Genomic DNA, 15,189 nt, shown 5'->3' on the forward strand with positions numbered 1-15,189 from the left:
TATAATTTCTGGTGCGATCCATGTCTAATACGTTTAATAATGCTAGACCTACTTTGTTGAGGCCTTTTAAGTCTTACCTTAAATATCAACTTTGTCGGTAGCAGCCACACCTTAATTTAAGGGGCTGTCCAAACAATGTATTTTGTAAATCAGATTTTGATCAGTTTTTCCCAGAAATAGTCTCAACTAACCGCAAAGTTCAACTAATACGCGTTCACGCGCTCTTATTTCGCAACAAGTGTCAGATCAAAGAACAACACTCTGACTGGGTATTGCCTTCAGTTAGCCAATATTTACAGAGATTGGGCTGAGATGAATGGCTAAAGTCCGAAACTGACCGGCCAGCAAGCTTTAAAAAAAAAGCTTCAAGTTCAGTCTCGGTGTTGCAATCGCGAAACCCGAGCCGCAGAAATGCAATTTTCAATGTTAAGCCAAAGCCAAAAGCTGGCCAAAAGCAGAGCAGCAAAAAACTTGACAATTAACTGAAATTGATGTTTGTTGGCACATGTACTCCCAAGAGTGCGGTGTGCAAGTGCAAAGTGGTTTATTGGGTTGCCATGGCCGCGACGGAAACTTTTCTGCACTTGGATTTTCCGCCCCTCGTGGGGCTGCCATAGGAAGTCGACTGGCGGCGGGCATTATCAAATGGCCCACAATGAAAATTAAAAGTAATTAACGGCGGCCCGCAGCGATTGCGCAATTCCAAAAGAGTTAATTACGTCAGGCGACTTGCCCACCTGTCCCCGTACCTCCGAGCCCCTCCTCCCAGCATGAATACTCAAATTAAGTAAAGCTCTTATTTGCACTCACTGTACGCAGCCTGGATCCACTTGGCTGCACTTTCGGCGGGTGCACTCAAAGTTTGTTCGTCTTCGGCTGATCATGTGAACTTCCTTATAGACCGATGATTTTCTACTTGGCTAGCCGTTATGCAAGTTAAGTTGGCCAGGGAAAGTGGCCTAGTTTTCAATAGGATTTATTGATATGTACTTAGAGTATATACTACATAGTGAGAGGTGGTGCTTGAACTAAGCTAAGAGGGCGAATAAATAATTTATTTTTAAATTTTACACTTCTTCTTTTTATTTGTTAGAATTGTAAGGCGGAGTCAAGGTTAGGTTATTACTTAATTGTTTTTTGGTGAAAGGTGTTTTATAAATCATTTTAATGCTACGAATTTTACTACCTGAGCCGTGAGTGTGGCAAAATAATTAAGCGAATTCGTACAACTTTTTATTTTAAGTAGGTACATGTTAATGTATTGAGTATTAACTAATTTATTAATTTAGTTACTAATACTATTTAGTAACAAAAAAGTCTGCATGCAATTTTATGGAAGATAGAGACATATCCGATTTTCCTGTCAAAGTAATATCTTGTCATGTTAGGAGAGATCAGTCCATCCCAATTCCTATCATACTCATATTGAATTCATGTAAAGAATTCATAAAAAATATAACATTATAATATAGATTTTGCATTCAATTTTAAACAAATTTTTTAAATAATGTTTCGCAACCAGTACGACAGTGATACCACAGTGTGGAGCCCTCAGGGTCGTTTATTCCAGGTTGAGTACGCCATGGAGGCGGTGAAGCAGGGATCTGCCACTGTGGGGCTCAAGAGCCGGGACTATGCTGCGCTCATCGCCTTGTGCCGCACCTCCAAAGAAGCTGAAGATAGTCCGAACAGTCCGTTGCAGCGGAAGATTATGCCGGTGGACGCTCACATGGGCATGTCCATCGCCGGACTGACTGCCGACGCCCGTATAGTGTGTCAGCACCTTCGCTCCGAGTGCATGTCGTTCCGACACTCGTACGACACCGACTACCCAGTGCAGCGTCTAGTGACCAATCTGGGCATCAAGCTTCAAGCCACCACCCAGCGCTACAACCGTCGTCCCTTCGGTGTGGGAATGCTGATAGCTGGCTACGACGAGAAGGGTACCCACATCTTCCAGGTGATGCCCTCAGCCAATGTCTTCAATTGCAAGGCCATGGCGATCGGGTCGCGATCCCAAAGCGCCCGCACCTACTTGGAGCGCCACTTGGACAGCTTCATGGACAGTACTAAGCAAGATTTGATTTGCCACGGCATCCAAGCCATTCGCGGTGCCCTGGGCAATCAGGATAGCTCTGAATTCACCATAAATGTGGCCATTGTAGGCAAGGACGAGCCATTCAAAATTTTTAACGAAACGGAAAATCAAATCTATTTTGAAATAGCCAAGACCATGGGGAATCCGGTGACGAGCGATGCAGAAGATGCTCGCTCCATCGGTGGGATGATCGATATGATGGACGATATGTTGGAGCACGGACCCAGTGGCAGTGGATCTGGGCCAGCCCTAGACACAGACGAAGAGAGCAATGCCGGCCTAGAGCCACGGCCCCAGTAAGAAGTGGGATAAGCACCCTAAGAGGTGTGCCAAATTTATTGTTTTTTAGTTGTTTTAATTAAAGTTGATTCATGAACATGTATTTGTTTAAATATTTAATATTTGATGGGAACTTGTTCAAAATAAATTGTTTTATATAAAATAAAGCAAAACGCCTTTTTAATGTGTTATGTTTTATACATATATTCCATTTTTTTTATTTGATTCTCCGTTTTGGTTCTTGAATTAGACAGTGTCTATTAGACACTCACAAAATTATTACAAGTAATCTGCCGGATGTGGCATTCTCTGCGACAGACAACGGAGATAACCTTAGGAAAGGCCAAAAATTAAACAGTTCTTATCAAAAGAGTACGCGTGAACAGACTCTTCTTTTTTCGCTGTCCATTCAACAGTAACATACAGGCCTGAAAGCAAGCCACAAAACTACGAGTTATAGTGGCAGTTCTTTCGGTTTTGGTCCTGACAGAGGTGATTGAGTGCAGCAGCAAATAGTAAAGCCAATTTTAAAGCATTTCCGGGAATAGAAATCGGCCGCCGATAAAAGTAATGAGCTTAAATACCAGTTGATGCAAATTAAAAATAATCTTCAAATAAAAGATAACCTATCGAGTGCCACAATTAGGAGTAAAGATGAAAAAATAAAAGCGTTGAAAGATCTGAATAAAAGCCACGATGAAGAAATAAAAGAATTGAAAGGTCTGATTAAAAGCAACGATGAACAAATAAAAGCATTAACCGATCTGATTAAAAGCAACGATGCTCGTATAAGAGCCCAAAACGACAACCAAGAGCTGATAAAAATTAAAAATAGGGCAATTGACAAAAAAAACAATGAAATTGAAAATAAAGAAACGCTTATAAATTCATTTAAAAATACACTAAACGAAAAAAGTGAAGAACTTAAAAAAGCTAGTGAGGGAAAAGACGAATTATAAAAAACTTTTTAATTGTTTGGACAATATTAATAGAAAAAAAATTCTTTGATGGAAAAATAAAAGGAGATCCAGGAAAACAATGAGGAAACTAAAAGAAAAGACAATCTACTAAATAAAAAAGGTGCAGATCAGGCAAAGAGCAAGGACGATCAAAATAAGGACCTAACCCAAAACATAACGAAAACAAACGAAAAAAGATTGGCAGTGAGGGTAAATTCTATCTTTTGGAATCAATTGGAAATTTCATTGGAGGTGCAGGCGATTCTCTCAAACAACATGTGAATATGAAATTTTCAGCATGGGATAGTGATAATGACCAGTTCTGCAATAAATGCGCTGAAATGTATAGTGGTGGCTGGTGGTTTAATGCATGTGCAATTAGGTATAGCGAAAACATTAAAATGTATTAATATAAATAATATAAATGGCATTCTACATTGTGTATTTACAGTTCCCTAAACGTATTGTCCCACAAATATGGCAAAAAGACGGAGGAAAAAAATTCTGGAATAATTTGGGGCAGTTGGCAAGACTGGAAGGTTTCTGATAAGACCTATAGATGCGCCAAGTAGGGAGCTATTCAGTCGAATAAGCTTTTTATTTCAAAACTTCACTGAAACCAATGAAAAACTTAAAAAATGTGTTGACATAAATCCTTGTAGCAATGTCGGCAATGACATATACCAAATAAGGCTTCCAGAAAAGAGTGAATTAAAGCTCCTTGCAATGGATATGGATGGATGATAATTTAGAGACGGATGGATGGCAGCGCGGTCTTTAATCGCAATTGAAATGAATACAAAAATGGATTTAGAAAGTTGACAGGAGAGTTCTTCTTAGGCCTGAAGGAGTTGCACCTCATAACTCAATCGAGACAGCACGAACTCCTCATCCGTCTGGGACAAGTGGATGGATCCACTGCTTTCGTCAAGTATGACAATTTCAGGATTGGTAGTAAAAAGGATTCCTATCCATTAGAATCGGTTGGAAATCCCACTAGAGGTGCATTCCCTCACAAAATACAATTTAAACATGAAGTTCTCCACAATTTACAGGGATAATGACCTGAAGAAAGGAAGTAGCGTGAAGAGGTTTGGTGGTGGCTGGTGGTTTCAAATATGTGGATCCAGGTATGCCGTAAAAAAAATTTTAATAAATGTATAAAAATATAAATCTTCATTTTTCAACTTACAGCTTTCTGAACGGAAACTTCTACAACGATGGTAAAACGGAGCAAAGAGATGGGATAAAATGGGGATAATGGCACAAATTTAACTATACTGTTTCACTTACATTTTTTGAAATGATGATAAGGCCTAAATGCTTTTAAGAACATTTCGGATTATGGAAATTTTGAAACTCTGACACAGAAAAAATTATAGTACCCACTGCAAGGGTATACAGTTCCAGGATTAGGAAGGCACATATTGCAACATATTGCAACAACAGGCAATCGGGAAATTCTTTTTTCATTGACAATTTAGAATTTTTGGAATATTTCCAGGATAGAAAAAGGCCAGCTTTTGTCTTTGTCCTGGGCTAAGGACATAAAAAGAATAATTTTATTTTCAACGTTGTTTTGTCCAAGTTGGCATTTTATTGGCTGCTGATTGTCGGATTGGCGGGACAATGAAATTGTCATACTTGACTTCACTTTTCCCATGAGCAGTTCGTGCTATCTCAATTGAGTTATGAGGTGCAACTTCTTCAGGCCTAAGAAGAACTCTCCTGTCAACTTTCCAAAACCATTTTTGTATTCATTCCAATTGCGATTAAAGTCCACGCTGCCGTCCATCCGCCTCTGAATTACCATCCATCCAGATCCATTGCAAGGAGCCTTAAATTCACTCACTCCTGGAAGCCTTATTTGGTATATGTCCTTGTTGACGTTGCTTTTTAAGTTTTTCATTAGTTTCAGTTAATTTTTTAGATAAAACATTTATTTGACTGGTTAGATCCTTATTTTGCGCATCTATAGGTATTATCATTATTTCGACATATTTTTAGCATCTCTGTAATGCACAATCAAATCTCTGTAATGCACAAGCGAACAAAGTACAAGTGCGTGAAGAGAAAATTGATCACAAACGAAAAAATTTGAGTGATAAATGTTTTTTTCGACCTAATTTATGAAGTGTCAAAATGTTAATATTACTATAACTTTTAAACTTCTTACTCAATTTGGATAATCTTAGGCTTAAATTGTTGGTAAATAATAAATCTTTTCCCTCAAATATTGAAACCTTAGAAAAAAAATTGTTTTTTTTGGCAAAAATCGATCTGAAAAATTGAAATTTTCAAAATTGGTCGAAAATGACACTATTTTTGTACTTTGTTCGCTTGTGCATTACAGAGATTTGATTCAATCTGCACATATTATATATCCACGTAAACGTTACTTCAATACCTGTCAATCAATATCCTTTTTTTGTTTGTAAACAGTTTTTTTCATGAGATATTACCAAAAAACTGAAAAAGGACCTCAAAAACACGATTTTCAAAAATATCTCAAAAACGGTTCTTAAGAAAAATAAACGGATGTCATTTTCGTATTCTCCGACCCCAAGTTACTATAAAACAATCATCAATTTTAAGGTTCACTCGATTACATTTAAATTTGTAAACTAGTGTTATTTAATGTAACCTTAAGTAATTTAAAAAATCGTAAAACAAATGTTGCTTAAATTTAAGTAATAAACATACACACATTTTTACAAACTTATTAAAAAAAAATAAGGCAAACGCGGATGGGACTTTTTTAGTGAAAAAAACTTAAGAAACTTCTTTCATTTGGGAAATTCTTTAAAAATCATTATTATTGAATAACTTTTAAATGAAATGTTGGATCAGGATGGTTGAGATATTAATCGGCGCTCCCAATCGAGACTGCCGTACGCTGTGATAATTTTATAGAATTATGCAAAATAAAATCTCTTATCGTGACGAATCCAATTAGGACGGCCAATAAAACGTGTCACGGCTTAAAATCCACTCGGATTTATTTAATAACTTCGCATTATAAATACTACGCTGCCATGATGGCAAATAAGAAAGTGGCTTGTGGAATTCATTTTATTATTTATATATTCTCTTACCAGTGTATTTTGATTGAATAATTTTTCTTCATCACCTGGAAAGTGGGCAACCGATTATTCCAACTAATCCGAACTGGCTCAATGGAGGACTTGTTTCTTACAAATTTGCAATATATCCTTTCTACGCTTTTCTGCATAAGTATAAGTTTGTTCGCAACTATACATTAATTAGATTAGAAGACTAGATAATTAGACTAGAAAATTAAATCGAGGATTTTTAGATTTAGATTTAGAGATAAAAGCTTCGTTTTTATTACAGATGAATTTTATAAATTATTTTGTTTCCTTCAATTTTGACCAATGCCCGTCTCCGGTAACATTATTAATCGTTGTTTTAAAAATCGCAAAAAGTAGTAAAGAACGTATTACATACTTAAAATTTTCCGTTACGAATCACATCAAAGTGGCTAATAAAATATTTATGTAAGTGGCTGAAATTTCTATTCGCCAGCTTAACCGCAATACGATGACAGGTGAGTGACAGGGCTTTAACTCTAGACTCTATTTATTTATTTCGTTTTATATCGTCAATCGGATTAGCATTAATTCGATTTTTTTGGATACTATCGCTCGGAAGGGTTCAAGGTATAATCCAATTGCGCCCCCACACCGATGGAAGTTCAACTCGGGAGTATTCCACGTACGTTCACCGAGCAATCCTCGACGGGTTGGGAAACCAAACCGGAGCTGGATTCATGCTGGCCCACTATCCTCTGAGATTGGGCTTGGATGTTTTGCTGGCCAGCGCCAATGGCGCCACGGCGGATGAGGTGCGCCGAGGGCTGAATGTTTCCCAAAGCAAGTATCCTGGACCGATCGTTAGAGAGAAAATACCTAGGGATACATTTCTGAACATGAGCTATGTCGGAGCTTATATTTCCTCCAAGCTTAATCCAAGAGAAGAATATCTGACCAAGATTCAGAGGATGGGAGCCGAAGTGGTGAGATCTGAAGACTTTACATTTAATCACCTTCTTCGGAAACTTGTTAATATCGCAGCGGCTCCCCACCTGAATTTTCGCCTACTACCTGATATTCCCAGAGGTAGGAACCAAACGAATGAAGTGTTTCTGATCGCGGCAGGATCATTTCGAGGTGCTTTTAGTGATGCCGGCTTCGAAAAGGAAAACCGGCAGATGATACCCTTTAATGTTGACGAAAGGCGACGCACTCTGGTGGAAACCATGTATAGCCCAACCAGAAAGCGACAAGTGGCCCAGTTACCAAAATTGAGGTCTAGAATGCTCTTGCTTCCTTTCGAGAACAGTCGCGTCAGGTTCATGATCTTGTTACCCGATCAGATCAAAGGGCTGTTTCAACTCGAGAAGGCCCTCGAGTTTGTGGATCTGCGAAGTTTATTAGCAGAGCAGTTTGATAAACGCCATTACGACATTAGTCTTCCGGTCATCAGCATGGAAACTGTGATCTATTTGGGCGACAAACTGCAAGGAATTGGCATTAAAAAGGCCTTCCACTCCAGTGAAGCCGATCTCAGCCAGATCACAGGAAGTCGGAATCCTTGGGTGGCTCGATTTCTACACACCACCAAACTGAAACTGGCCGAGGGTGGAATCAATTTTCAGCAATTGCCAGGTAAAATTCCCCATATTATATTTTTTGGTTCATTACCTATATCTCCCCATTTGCAGACGTAACTTTGGTCAGACATGACGAGGGACCAGGATCCGCACACTTTTTTGCATCGCATCCATTCTTCTTTGCACTTTTAGATGATGATAATATTTATGCCACAGGTCGCTATGGGTTCATAGAGGGCAGATGGGATGATGAATAAAAAATTAATATTAATATTTAATCATCTATGAAAACAGGAAGGAAAAGCGTTAAAAATATATAAACAATTTATTTAGTTATTTATTTATTTCTTGAAGAAAGTAGGTACCTTAAAAAAATAGCGATACAACTAATTATTTTTCATTAAAATTAACTTAGCCTGATCTTATATTATATTATACAAAAAAAAGGTCACACAGTGAACAATTAAATACAATAAGTTTTAGAGTCTACACCTTTTCCTGCTTAACTCCACCGATCAAGTAGTCGATGCTAAAGTTTCTCTTGCAATTCTGCTCCTTGGCGACCCTTGGAGTCGCCGAAGGAGGTGGTGTAGGCGGTGGAACGTCCTCCTGCTTGACCAGCTGGTTCAGGTAATTCAGATACACCTTGGCCCGGACACTTTGCTCGGCGATTTTTAAATGCTCGGAAGTAAAGTCCTTGTATTGCTGTTCGATCTGCAGGTCGTCGAACTTTTTCTTGCGCCGGCTCACCCGGCAGGCGATGGTGTTCTTGTTTCGGCGATCCTGCTCCTTGGGCGAGCGCTCCTTCTTGGGAAAAGTACGCACCATGTTGACGTGGTACTTGAGGATGTCCTGGATGGCATCGGCGTTGATGTGGCAGGCTGCGGACTGGAAAGAAGTCGAGGATACGCTGGAGGATGATGAGCCCAGGCGGCGGCGTTTGGGCAGAGGCAGGAACTCGTCTTGGTCGCTGGAACAAAGGCTGATGGAAGCCAGCTCTTCCTCCTGCTCCTCCTCGCGGCTGTAGGGGGTGCCGCTCCGGGAGATGAGCTCCTCCTTGAGCAGCAACTCAGCGCTCTTAAAGTTGCGACCAACGTCGAACTTCTTGTGACGGTAGATTTGATGGCTTTCCATGTTCTCTTCTCGATGTCTCTGGATTGAATGCTGTCCTGCCGCGATTTTCGGCGGTTTATATTGTGAAAGTCTTATCTCGCCCTTTCGGCTAATCCACCCACCCGTTTATGACTCTGTTTACACAAATCGAAGCCAAAATAGTATTTTTGCAAAAACAAAAACTAAATCATAAATCGGGGGCCTGCGCACGCGTCCGCGCTATGCTTTGTCTCGCTCGCGCTCATACGATTTTACCTAAGCCCACCCGCCGACCACCGATCATGTTTGTTCTTGCATCCGACTGCAAATTTACAGATACCCTAGGGTCTAGGGTCTAGGGCCCAGGGCCTAGGCCGCATGACCCATGCCATCTGACACTCTGACCCCCTGGAAGGCACAAACAGTCATTCAATTCGTGTTTGTTCCTCTTTGCAAATGATTGTCCACCATTCTGTCTCAGTGTCGCCGCTTTTGTCAATTTCATGGGCTGTTCTTGTTCAATTGCCTTCCAAAACCCAAAAGAGTATTTTGCGGCCTCATTTGTCCAGCCTCTATTGTTCTCCTCTATTGATAAGGTGTGTACGCACCCAGTCTGCTGATCTTTTGTTCCCTAATTTTTTAGACCTCTCGTAAGATCAATTCCTGGAAATGAAGTCTCTCACTTTCGGAATCCCTCACTCCAGATGGTGATAAGATGTCGCCCTACGATGACTGGGATATCTGGGATTGCAAAAGGGAAAATGGCTGTAGACATCTAAGGTCGGAGTGTGATAAGCCTATCTTGTGCCAGAGCCTCAGGCAGATAGTAAATAGGGCTTCAGTGTTTTCATATTTGCAATCGTTATCTTTTGGAAAATAAAATAATTATCTCTCCCTGAAAGCTAGACTGATTTATAAAAGAAAGGTGTTCAGGTATTTATGTATTGATAATGAATAGCTTTAACTTTTTGCGTGATTGTTAAATAGCATTTTATTGATTTTCCCCTAGCTTTGGTCAGTAACTAAATATTATTGTATTTTATATTAGAATCAGCTTGTATAAATAATCAAGAAAATGTCATTAACCCAATGATTAGCTTGTTGAGGTATTACCTGAAAAACCTATTAATAATTGTTAGACGAACGTATTTTGACACGTTGTAATTATATGATATCTTGTCTAACATGGAAGTATTGCAAAGGCTAATGCGTTAACTTTCTTTCAACCAGGGGATTCTATAATTAAAATAATTAAATAAGTATGAATAAATTAATAACTCTTCAGATTTGTCATGTCATCTTGTTAATAATCTTTGTATAAATGAAGAACTTAGAACTACTAATATAATTACTAAAGACAAATAAGTCCGATTTAAGAAAAAATAATCATTCTTTTGTTCAAATGAGTATAAGGTTGGACTGGAGGAAACTCTTTCTTTACAAATAAAATATATCCCAAATAAAGATCACATTTTGTGTCGATACAGCCCGGTATCACTGTCTGTTTTTAAATATATCGAGTTTTAAGTTAAGACTAAGTTTGATTTTTAACCTTTCCAGACTATTGGGGAGAGGAAAAAGATTCGTAGTCCAATCTTATCGGTTGAGAATGGAAGCTCGAAATTTATTTAATGGCGTCTTAAATACCTCTGAAGGGACAACTTAATATAGCTTTTCTTTTTATTAAAAAAGAAAATAATTTGTATAGCGAATGTGAGATTGAAACCAGACAAACTCTTTTAAACACGCCCTCTGTAATTGAACTGCGTTTTGCGGCACGTAGCCATTTACTGTCTGATAATGGCTTAAATCCCAGAGGTACTGAGATTGGGCTAATTGAGTTGCCTGTTTTAATTACATATCTCGGAAGTGAAACCAATCCGCAGGCCCTCGGATGGGAAATCTGGACACGATCACGTGTCACCAGTGCCAAGTCGAGGAAACATCGAATAGGCTGGGAGATCATCGGACAGCTGCCGGTAGTTTTGGAGGCGGGAATAATGGGGAAGTCGGTTCAGATCATCGGGTCGGATCGGGTCGGGAAGTCGAGAGCTGAGTCAAGTCAGAGAGTCGGGGTGATTGGTGGCATTAGCTTCACGACTCCGCAAGGGAATTTAATAATGTCGTTTGTATTTCATTGCTGGCTTTGCATTTACTTTGTTTTCTACAACTGATGTCTCGACGTCGACGTTGTCGTCATTAGTTCCAAGCTATTTTTGCTTCACTGGCGAGCGGTGGCTCCCGCCTCCCCATACTACCTCCCAGCCCCTCCCCCTTGCCCGACCCCTCACCCATTCCCTATTATTTTCTAAAGCTGATCATCTATGTTCGTGTGTCTGAATGTCTTTTTTGCGTTTGCCTTTGCAATTTCAATTTGATTGGATTTGTTTTGTTTTCTTGCCATAAATAAAAGGCCAGCGCCCACCAGAGCTCTCAGACGTTGATTCGCATTTGCATGGGCCAGGTTAATTTCACCGAAAGGAAAAGTCAATAAATTTAAACCCACTTAAGCACCGACAAAGTATTTAAAATGTCGAGACTCCTTTGCGCCTTTGTTCTACTTTTGATATCCGCGGCATGTCTGGCCCAGGAGTTGCCGACAGTAAACTTCAAGCCGGTCCGGGAATTACGTGAGTGTTACAAATGATAAAAAAATAGCCTTTTTGGTGAAAACTCAAATATATAGTATTAAAACTATATAAGTTATATATATAGTCCTTCAATATCCTGTCCCCAATGTGGATGGAGTTTTGGGATATACAAAGTTTTAACTTGGCTTTTCAAGGTGTTCACTTAAGTCCTTAAACAATATATTTTTAAAACCAAAATAATGTTTAAACAAGAAAGGAAAGCTAACTTCGGGCGGAGCCGAATTTAAGTTTTGACTCCTAAAAGAAATTAATAAGAATTTAAATAAATAAAGACCAAAAATAAATCTTGAACTTCTAATAATAGGAGCTAATTATTAGAATTCGAACCAAATAGGCTAAAAAAAAATACTTTCGGTACAAAATTTAAAATTAATTAAAATAACATTTAATATATGTAAATGGCTTTAAATGGCAACTATTTTTTTATTATCTAAACGAATATATTTTATTGAGTTCAGTAATTTTAATACCAATTCTGTTTTTGTGGCGTTAAAATTAAAAGTTTAAATTTCAGTTATTTTAGAAGTTTTAAATGAAACTCCTTTGTTTTTGTTATGTCGTAAAACAATTGGTAATTTGACACTTTAGTAAACTTTTAAACATAGCTTTTTAATCTGCCAAATTAGCAGTTAAATAACAAAATTCGAGACAAACAAAATTGACTCCGGGATGCGACAGCTATAATCGTGAGAAGCACGCAAGATTGTGTGAATTTTGTAACAAAACAATCAAAGCCAAAGTTCATAGATTTTCTTTAGATAAAAATATATTTAAAAATTTTAGAAGCAAACAAGATAAAATGCTACAAATCATTAGAATTTGTAGAATATCTGGGGGTTTTTGCAAAATATTAATGGCTAATAAAGTCCAAAATTGGACACTAACGTGCAAGCCAAAAAGGCAATGATGAGTATTTATATTCTGATCATGTAAAAACAAGTAGAGTCAAAAGTGGCGATATGATTTTTTTATTTCTATTTGTAAATTTGTAAGGTAATTGTGTCCAAAATAAACGAGCCTTAAGCTTTAAATTTGTTAAAGTCACGATGAAAAGTAAAGTCTTCAAACACTGTTATTTTTTTCCGAAAATAGCCCCATTAACCAAAATACCTCATTGTCCACACGATAATGAATATGTTCTTTTTGAAGCTTAGACTTTGTACAAGTATTTATATTTACTTTTGTGGATATTAATAAAACTTGTTTATGGGTGAATATAAAAATATAATTGTTGAAAGCACTCAAGACACGTTTTGCGGCTTCGGTCTTCTGGCGGGAGTTTGGTACTTCCGCCGTCGACCTTCCCCCAAGGTAGTCAATTGCAAAAAGTCTTAATTACAAACAGATTTACGGTGAAACGAACTTGATGCAAAAATCTGGTCTGTCGTCAATGTTCAACAGTACAAAACTCTTTTAATTAAATGCAGGAATTTACGCTAAAAACAAAATCTAAATCTAAAATCTAATTGCGCATAACGTTGACAATTAAGCGAGCTTGAAAATTCTCAGCCAGAAATGTGTCACGTTCTGAGCATAAGCACATCGACAACGATCGTTTACGATATGAACCGCGTTTATGTTTGACTATATATGCCAAGGTTGTTTCTATACCCGATTGATATCAGACACTAATTTGATTTCGCTTGACATTCATCAGCCGCCGATATACCGACCTGTCGGGAGGGCGATCTCAATATCAACGAGTGCATCCGGCAGGGCCTCCAGCAGATTACGCCACGCATGAAGTACGGCATCAGCGAGCTGAACATCCCGCCCCTCGACCCCTTCGAAATGGGCAAGAGCTCCTACAACTACAACTCCGGCCTGCTCCAGGGACGGATCGCCATGAAGAACGTGGTCGTCCATGGGCTCAGCGAGGGCATCGTCGACAAGGTCAACTTCCGGCTGAAGAACCGCCAGGTCCGCATGGAGATTCTCTCCCATGTGCCCCAAATGTTTGTCGAGGGCGCCTACAAGGCAGACATCAAGCTAAACGATCTGAAGCTCAACCCAAAGGGCACCTTCAACGTTACCATGAGTAAGTTATGGTTTAAAGTACTTTGCTTTGTGATATCCGGTTTCCTAAGTAATTACCTTCTTATGTTCTTTTTCAATGAAAGAAAATTTTCCATATTATATGAAACGTTTTTTGCAACGTTAATAGCTTCTTTAAATGGTTTTATGTCTTCCGAATTCTATCCATTATAATAGTTAATTTCAAAACGATTAATATTTAAATTGTCGAAGTTCAAATAATTTTCAGAAACTTAAAACAAAATATAAGTATTTTGATTTTTTTTGTTAAAGAATATGCACAGAAAGATATTTATCTTGTATAGTTTAGTTACCAGATCAAATTTTACATTTTTTTCATTTATTGTTTTGCAAAAATGTTAAGTTAATTTATTGTTTTTACTAACGTTAATGTTTCTTTTTTTAGCCAATGTCACAATGCGAGCAAGACCCATCGGAGAACTTTACGATAATGATGGACATACCTATTTGCGACTCAACAAACTGGAGACTGAGCCCAAAATAGGAGATCTGCGATTTTATGCCAATGGCTTAGTGCCGGATCCAGCTCTGAGTAAGTTCTTACAATATATATATATACCGACTTCTCTTAACAATTTCTCACTCCAACTCTGTGTAGACGATGTCATTTTGGACTTTATCAACCAATATTGGCGCCAGCTGTATGAGTCCATGTTGCCCGAAACCTTGGCCACTTGGCAGCCTCTGATTTTGAAGTCCTCGAACGACTTCTTCGCTGCATTACCATTCGATATGCTCCTAACAAAGAATTGAATCAATATGCTTTCATTTTGTATCATTTACGACTCCATCTGTTTTACACTAAACGTTAATATAGTTATATTTGTAATAAAGATCATTTTTAATAATCATGTGCATATTCAAAAACTTAACCTAGGACGAAGTAAGAGTGGCATATTTTAATATCCGCTCAAGACATGCTCTGATGCTCTGATGAAACGATTCTATTATCAGTAGAAACCAATTTGCGTAGACGGAGATTTGAATATTGTTTACCAAACTACATACATATATAAACATGATAGGGAGCAACTTTTCAGTTGAAAGTACAAAACTATCTCGTGAAAGTTTAACCTTGAAAGGACAGATAAGATTTGTTGACTAGAGTGCGCTAAACTATTTGGAAAATGCAAATACATTAAATAAATAGTTTCAACTGCGAAGCTCACGCCAAATATGGAAGAAACTGAAAAATGCAAATGCTTTAAAGTACTTTGCGTTGAAACTGATAGAGTATGTTCAGGGTATATGACTAATCATTCTAAATTTTTGGCCCTAATTTGTAGATTGTAGGTACTTAGTTTATCTGTAACTTGAAGATATTATCATTAACACTGCAGACATCAAGAAACTAATTGATGAAAACATCAATAACCTCTACGAAGCAAAAAGTGTCATAATCATTCCAAATGTAAACTAGTT

At 38.1% G+C, this 15,189-nt stretch overlaps 4 protein-coding genes across 5 annotated transcripts; 3 read left to right on the plus strand and 1 right to left on the minus strand.

The window, feature by feature from the left end:
* Positions 1–1,254: 1,254 nt before the first annotated feature.
* LOC6505736 (proteasome subunit alpha type-1) lies at positions 1,255–2,474 on the plus strand. The gene has a single exon (XM_001964958.4). The coding sequence runs from the start codon at positions 1,508–1,510 to the stop codon at positions 2,396–2,398; it is 891 nt and encodes a 296-aa protein (XP_001964994.2). The 5' UTR covers positions 1,255–1,507; the 3' UTR covers positions 2,399–2,474.
* Positions 2,475–6,369: 3,895 nt separating this feature from the next.
* On the plus strand, positions 6,370–8,301 carry LOC6505742 (ovalbumin). 2 transcript variants are annotated; one of them, XM_001964959.4, is made up of 4 exons: positions 6,370–6,570; positions 6,691–6,904; positions 6,972–8,024; positions 8,081–8,301. In XM_001964959.4, exons 2-4 carry the CDS (start codon positions 6,898–6,900, stop codon positions 8,224–8,226), a joined length of 1,206 nt encoding a protein of 401 aa, XP_001964995.2. In that variant the 5' UTR covers positions 6,370–6,570; positions 6,691–6,897; the 3' UTR covers positions 8,227–8,301. The 2 variants fall into 2 exon arrangements, with proteins under 2 accessions (XP_001964995.2, XP_032311286.1); XM_032455395.2 differs by having other exon boundaries at positions 6,786–6,904.
* A 93-nt stretch (positions 8,302–8,394) lies between these two features.
* LOC6504359 (protein Mabiki) lies at positions 8,395–9,245 on the minus strand. The gene has a single exon (XM_001964960.4). It carries the CDS (start codon positions 9,101–9,103, stop codon positions 8,456–8,458), a length of 648 nt encoding a protein of 215 aa, XP_001964996.1. The 5' UTR covers positions 9,104–9,245; the 3' UTR covers positions 8,395–8,455.
* Positions 9,246–11,482: 2,237 nt separating this feature from the next.
* On the plus strand, positions 11,483–14,615 carry LOC6505743. The gene is made up of 4 exons (XM_001964961.4): positions 11,483–11,691; positions 13,370–13,750; positions 14,153–14,299; positions 14,366–14,615. Exons 1-4 carry the CDS (start codon positions 11,592–11,594, stop codon positions 14,518–14,520), a joined length of 783 nt encoding a protein of 260 aa, XP_001964997.1. The 5' UTR covers positions 11,483–11,591; the 3' UTR covers positions 14,521–14,615.
* Positions 14,616–15,189: the final 574 nt, after the last annotated feature.

This window comes from Drosophila ananassae, chromosome 3R (genome assembly GCF_017639315.1).
Source record: "Drosophila ananassae strain 14024-0371.13 chromosome 3R, ASM1763931v2, whole genome shotgun sequence".
NCBI classification, from domain to species: Eukaryota; Metazoa; Arthropoda; class Insecta; order Diptera; family Drosophilidae; genus Drosophila; species Drosophila ananassae.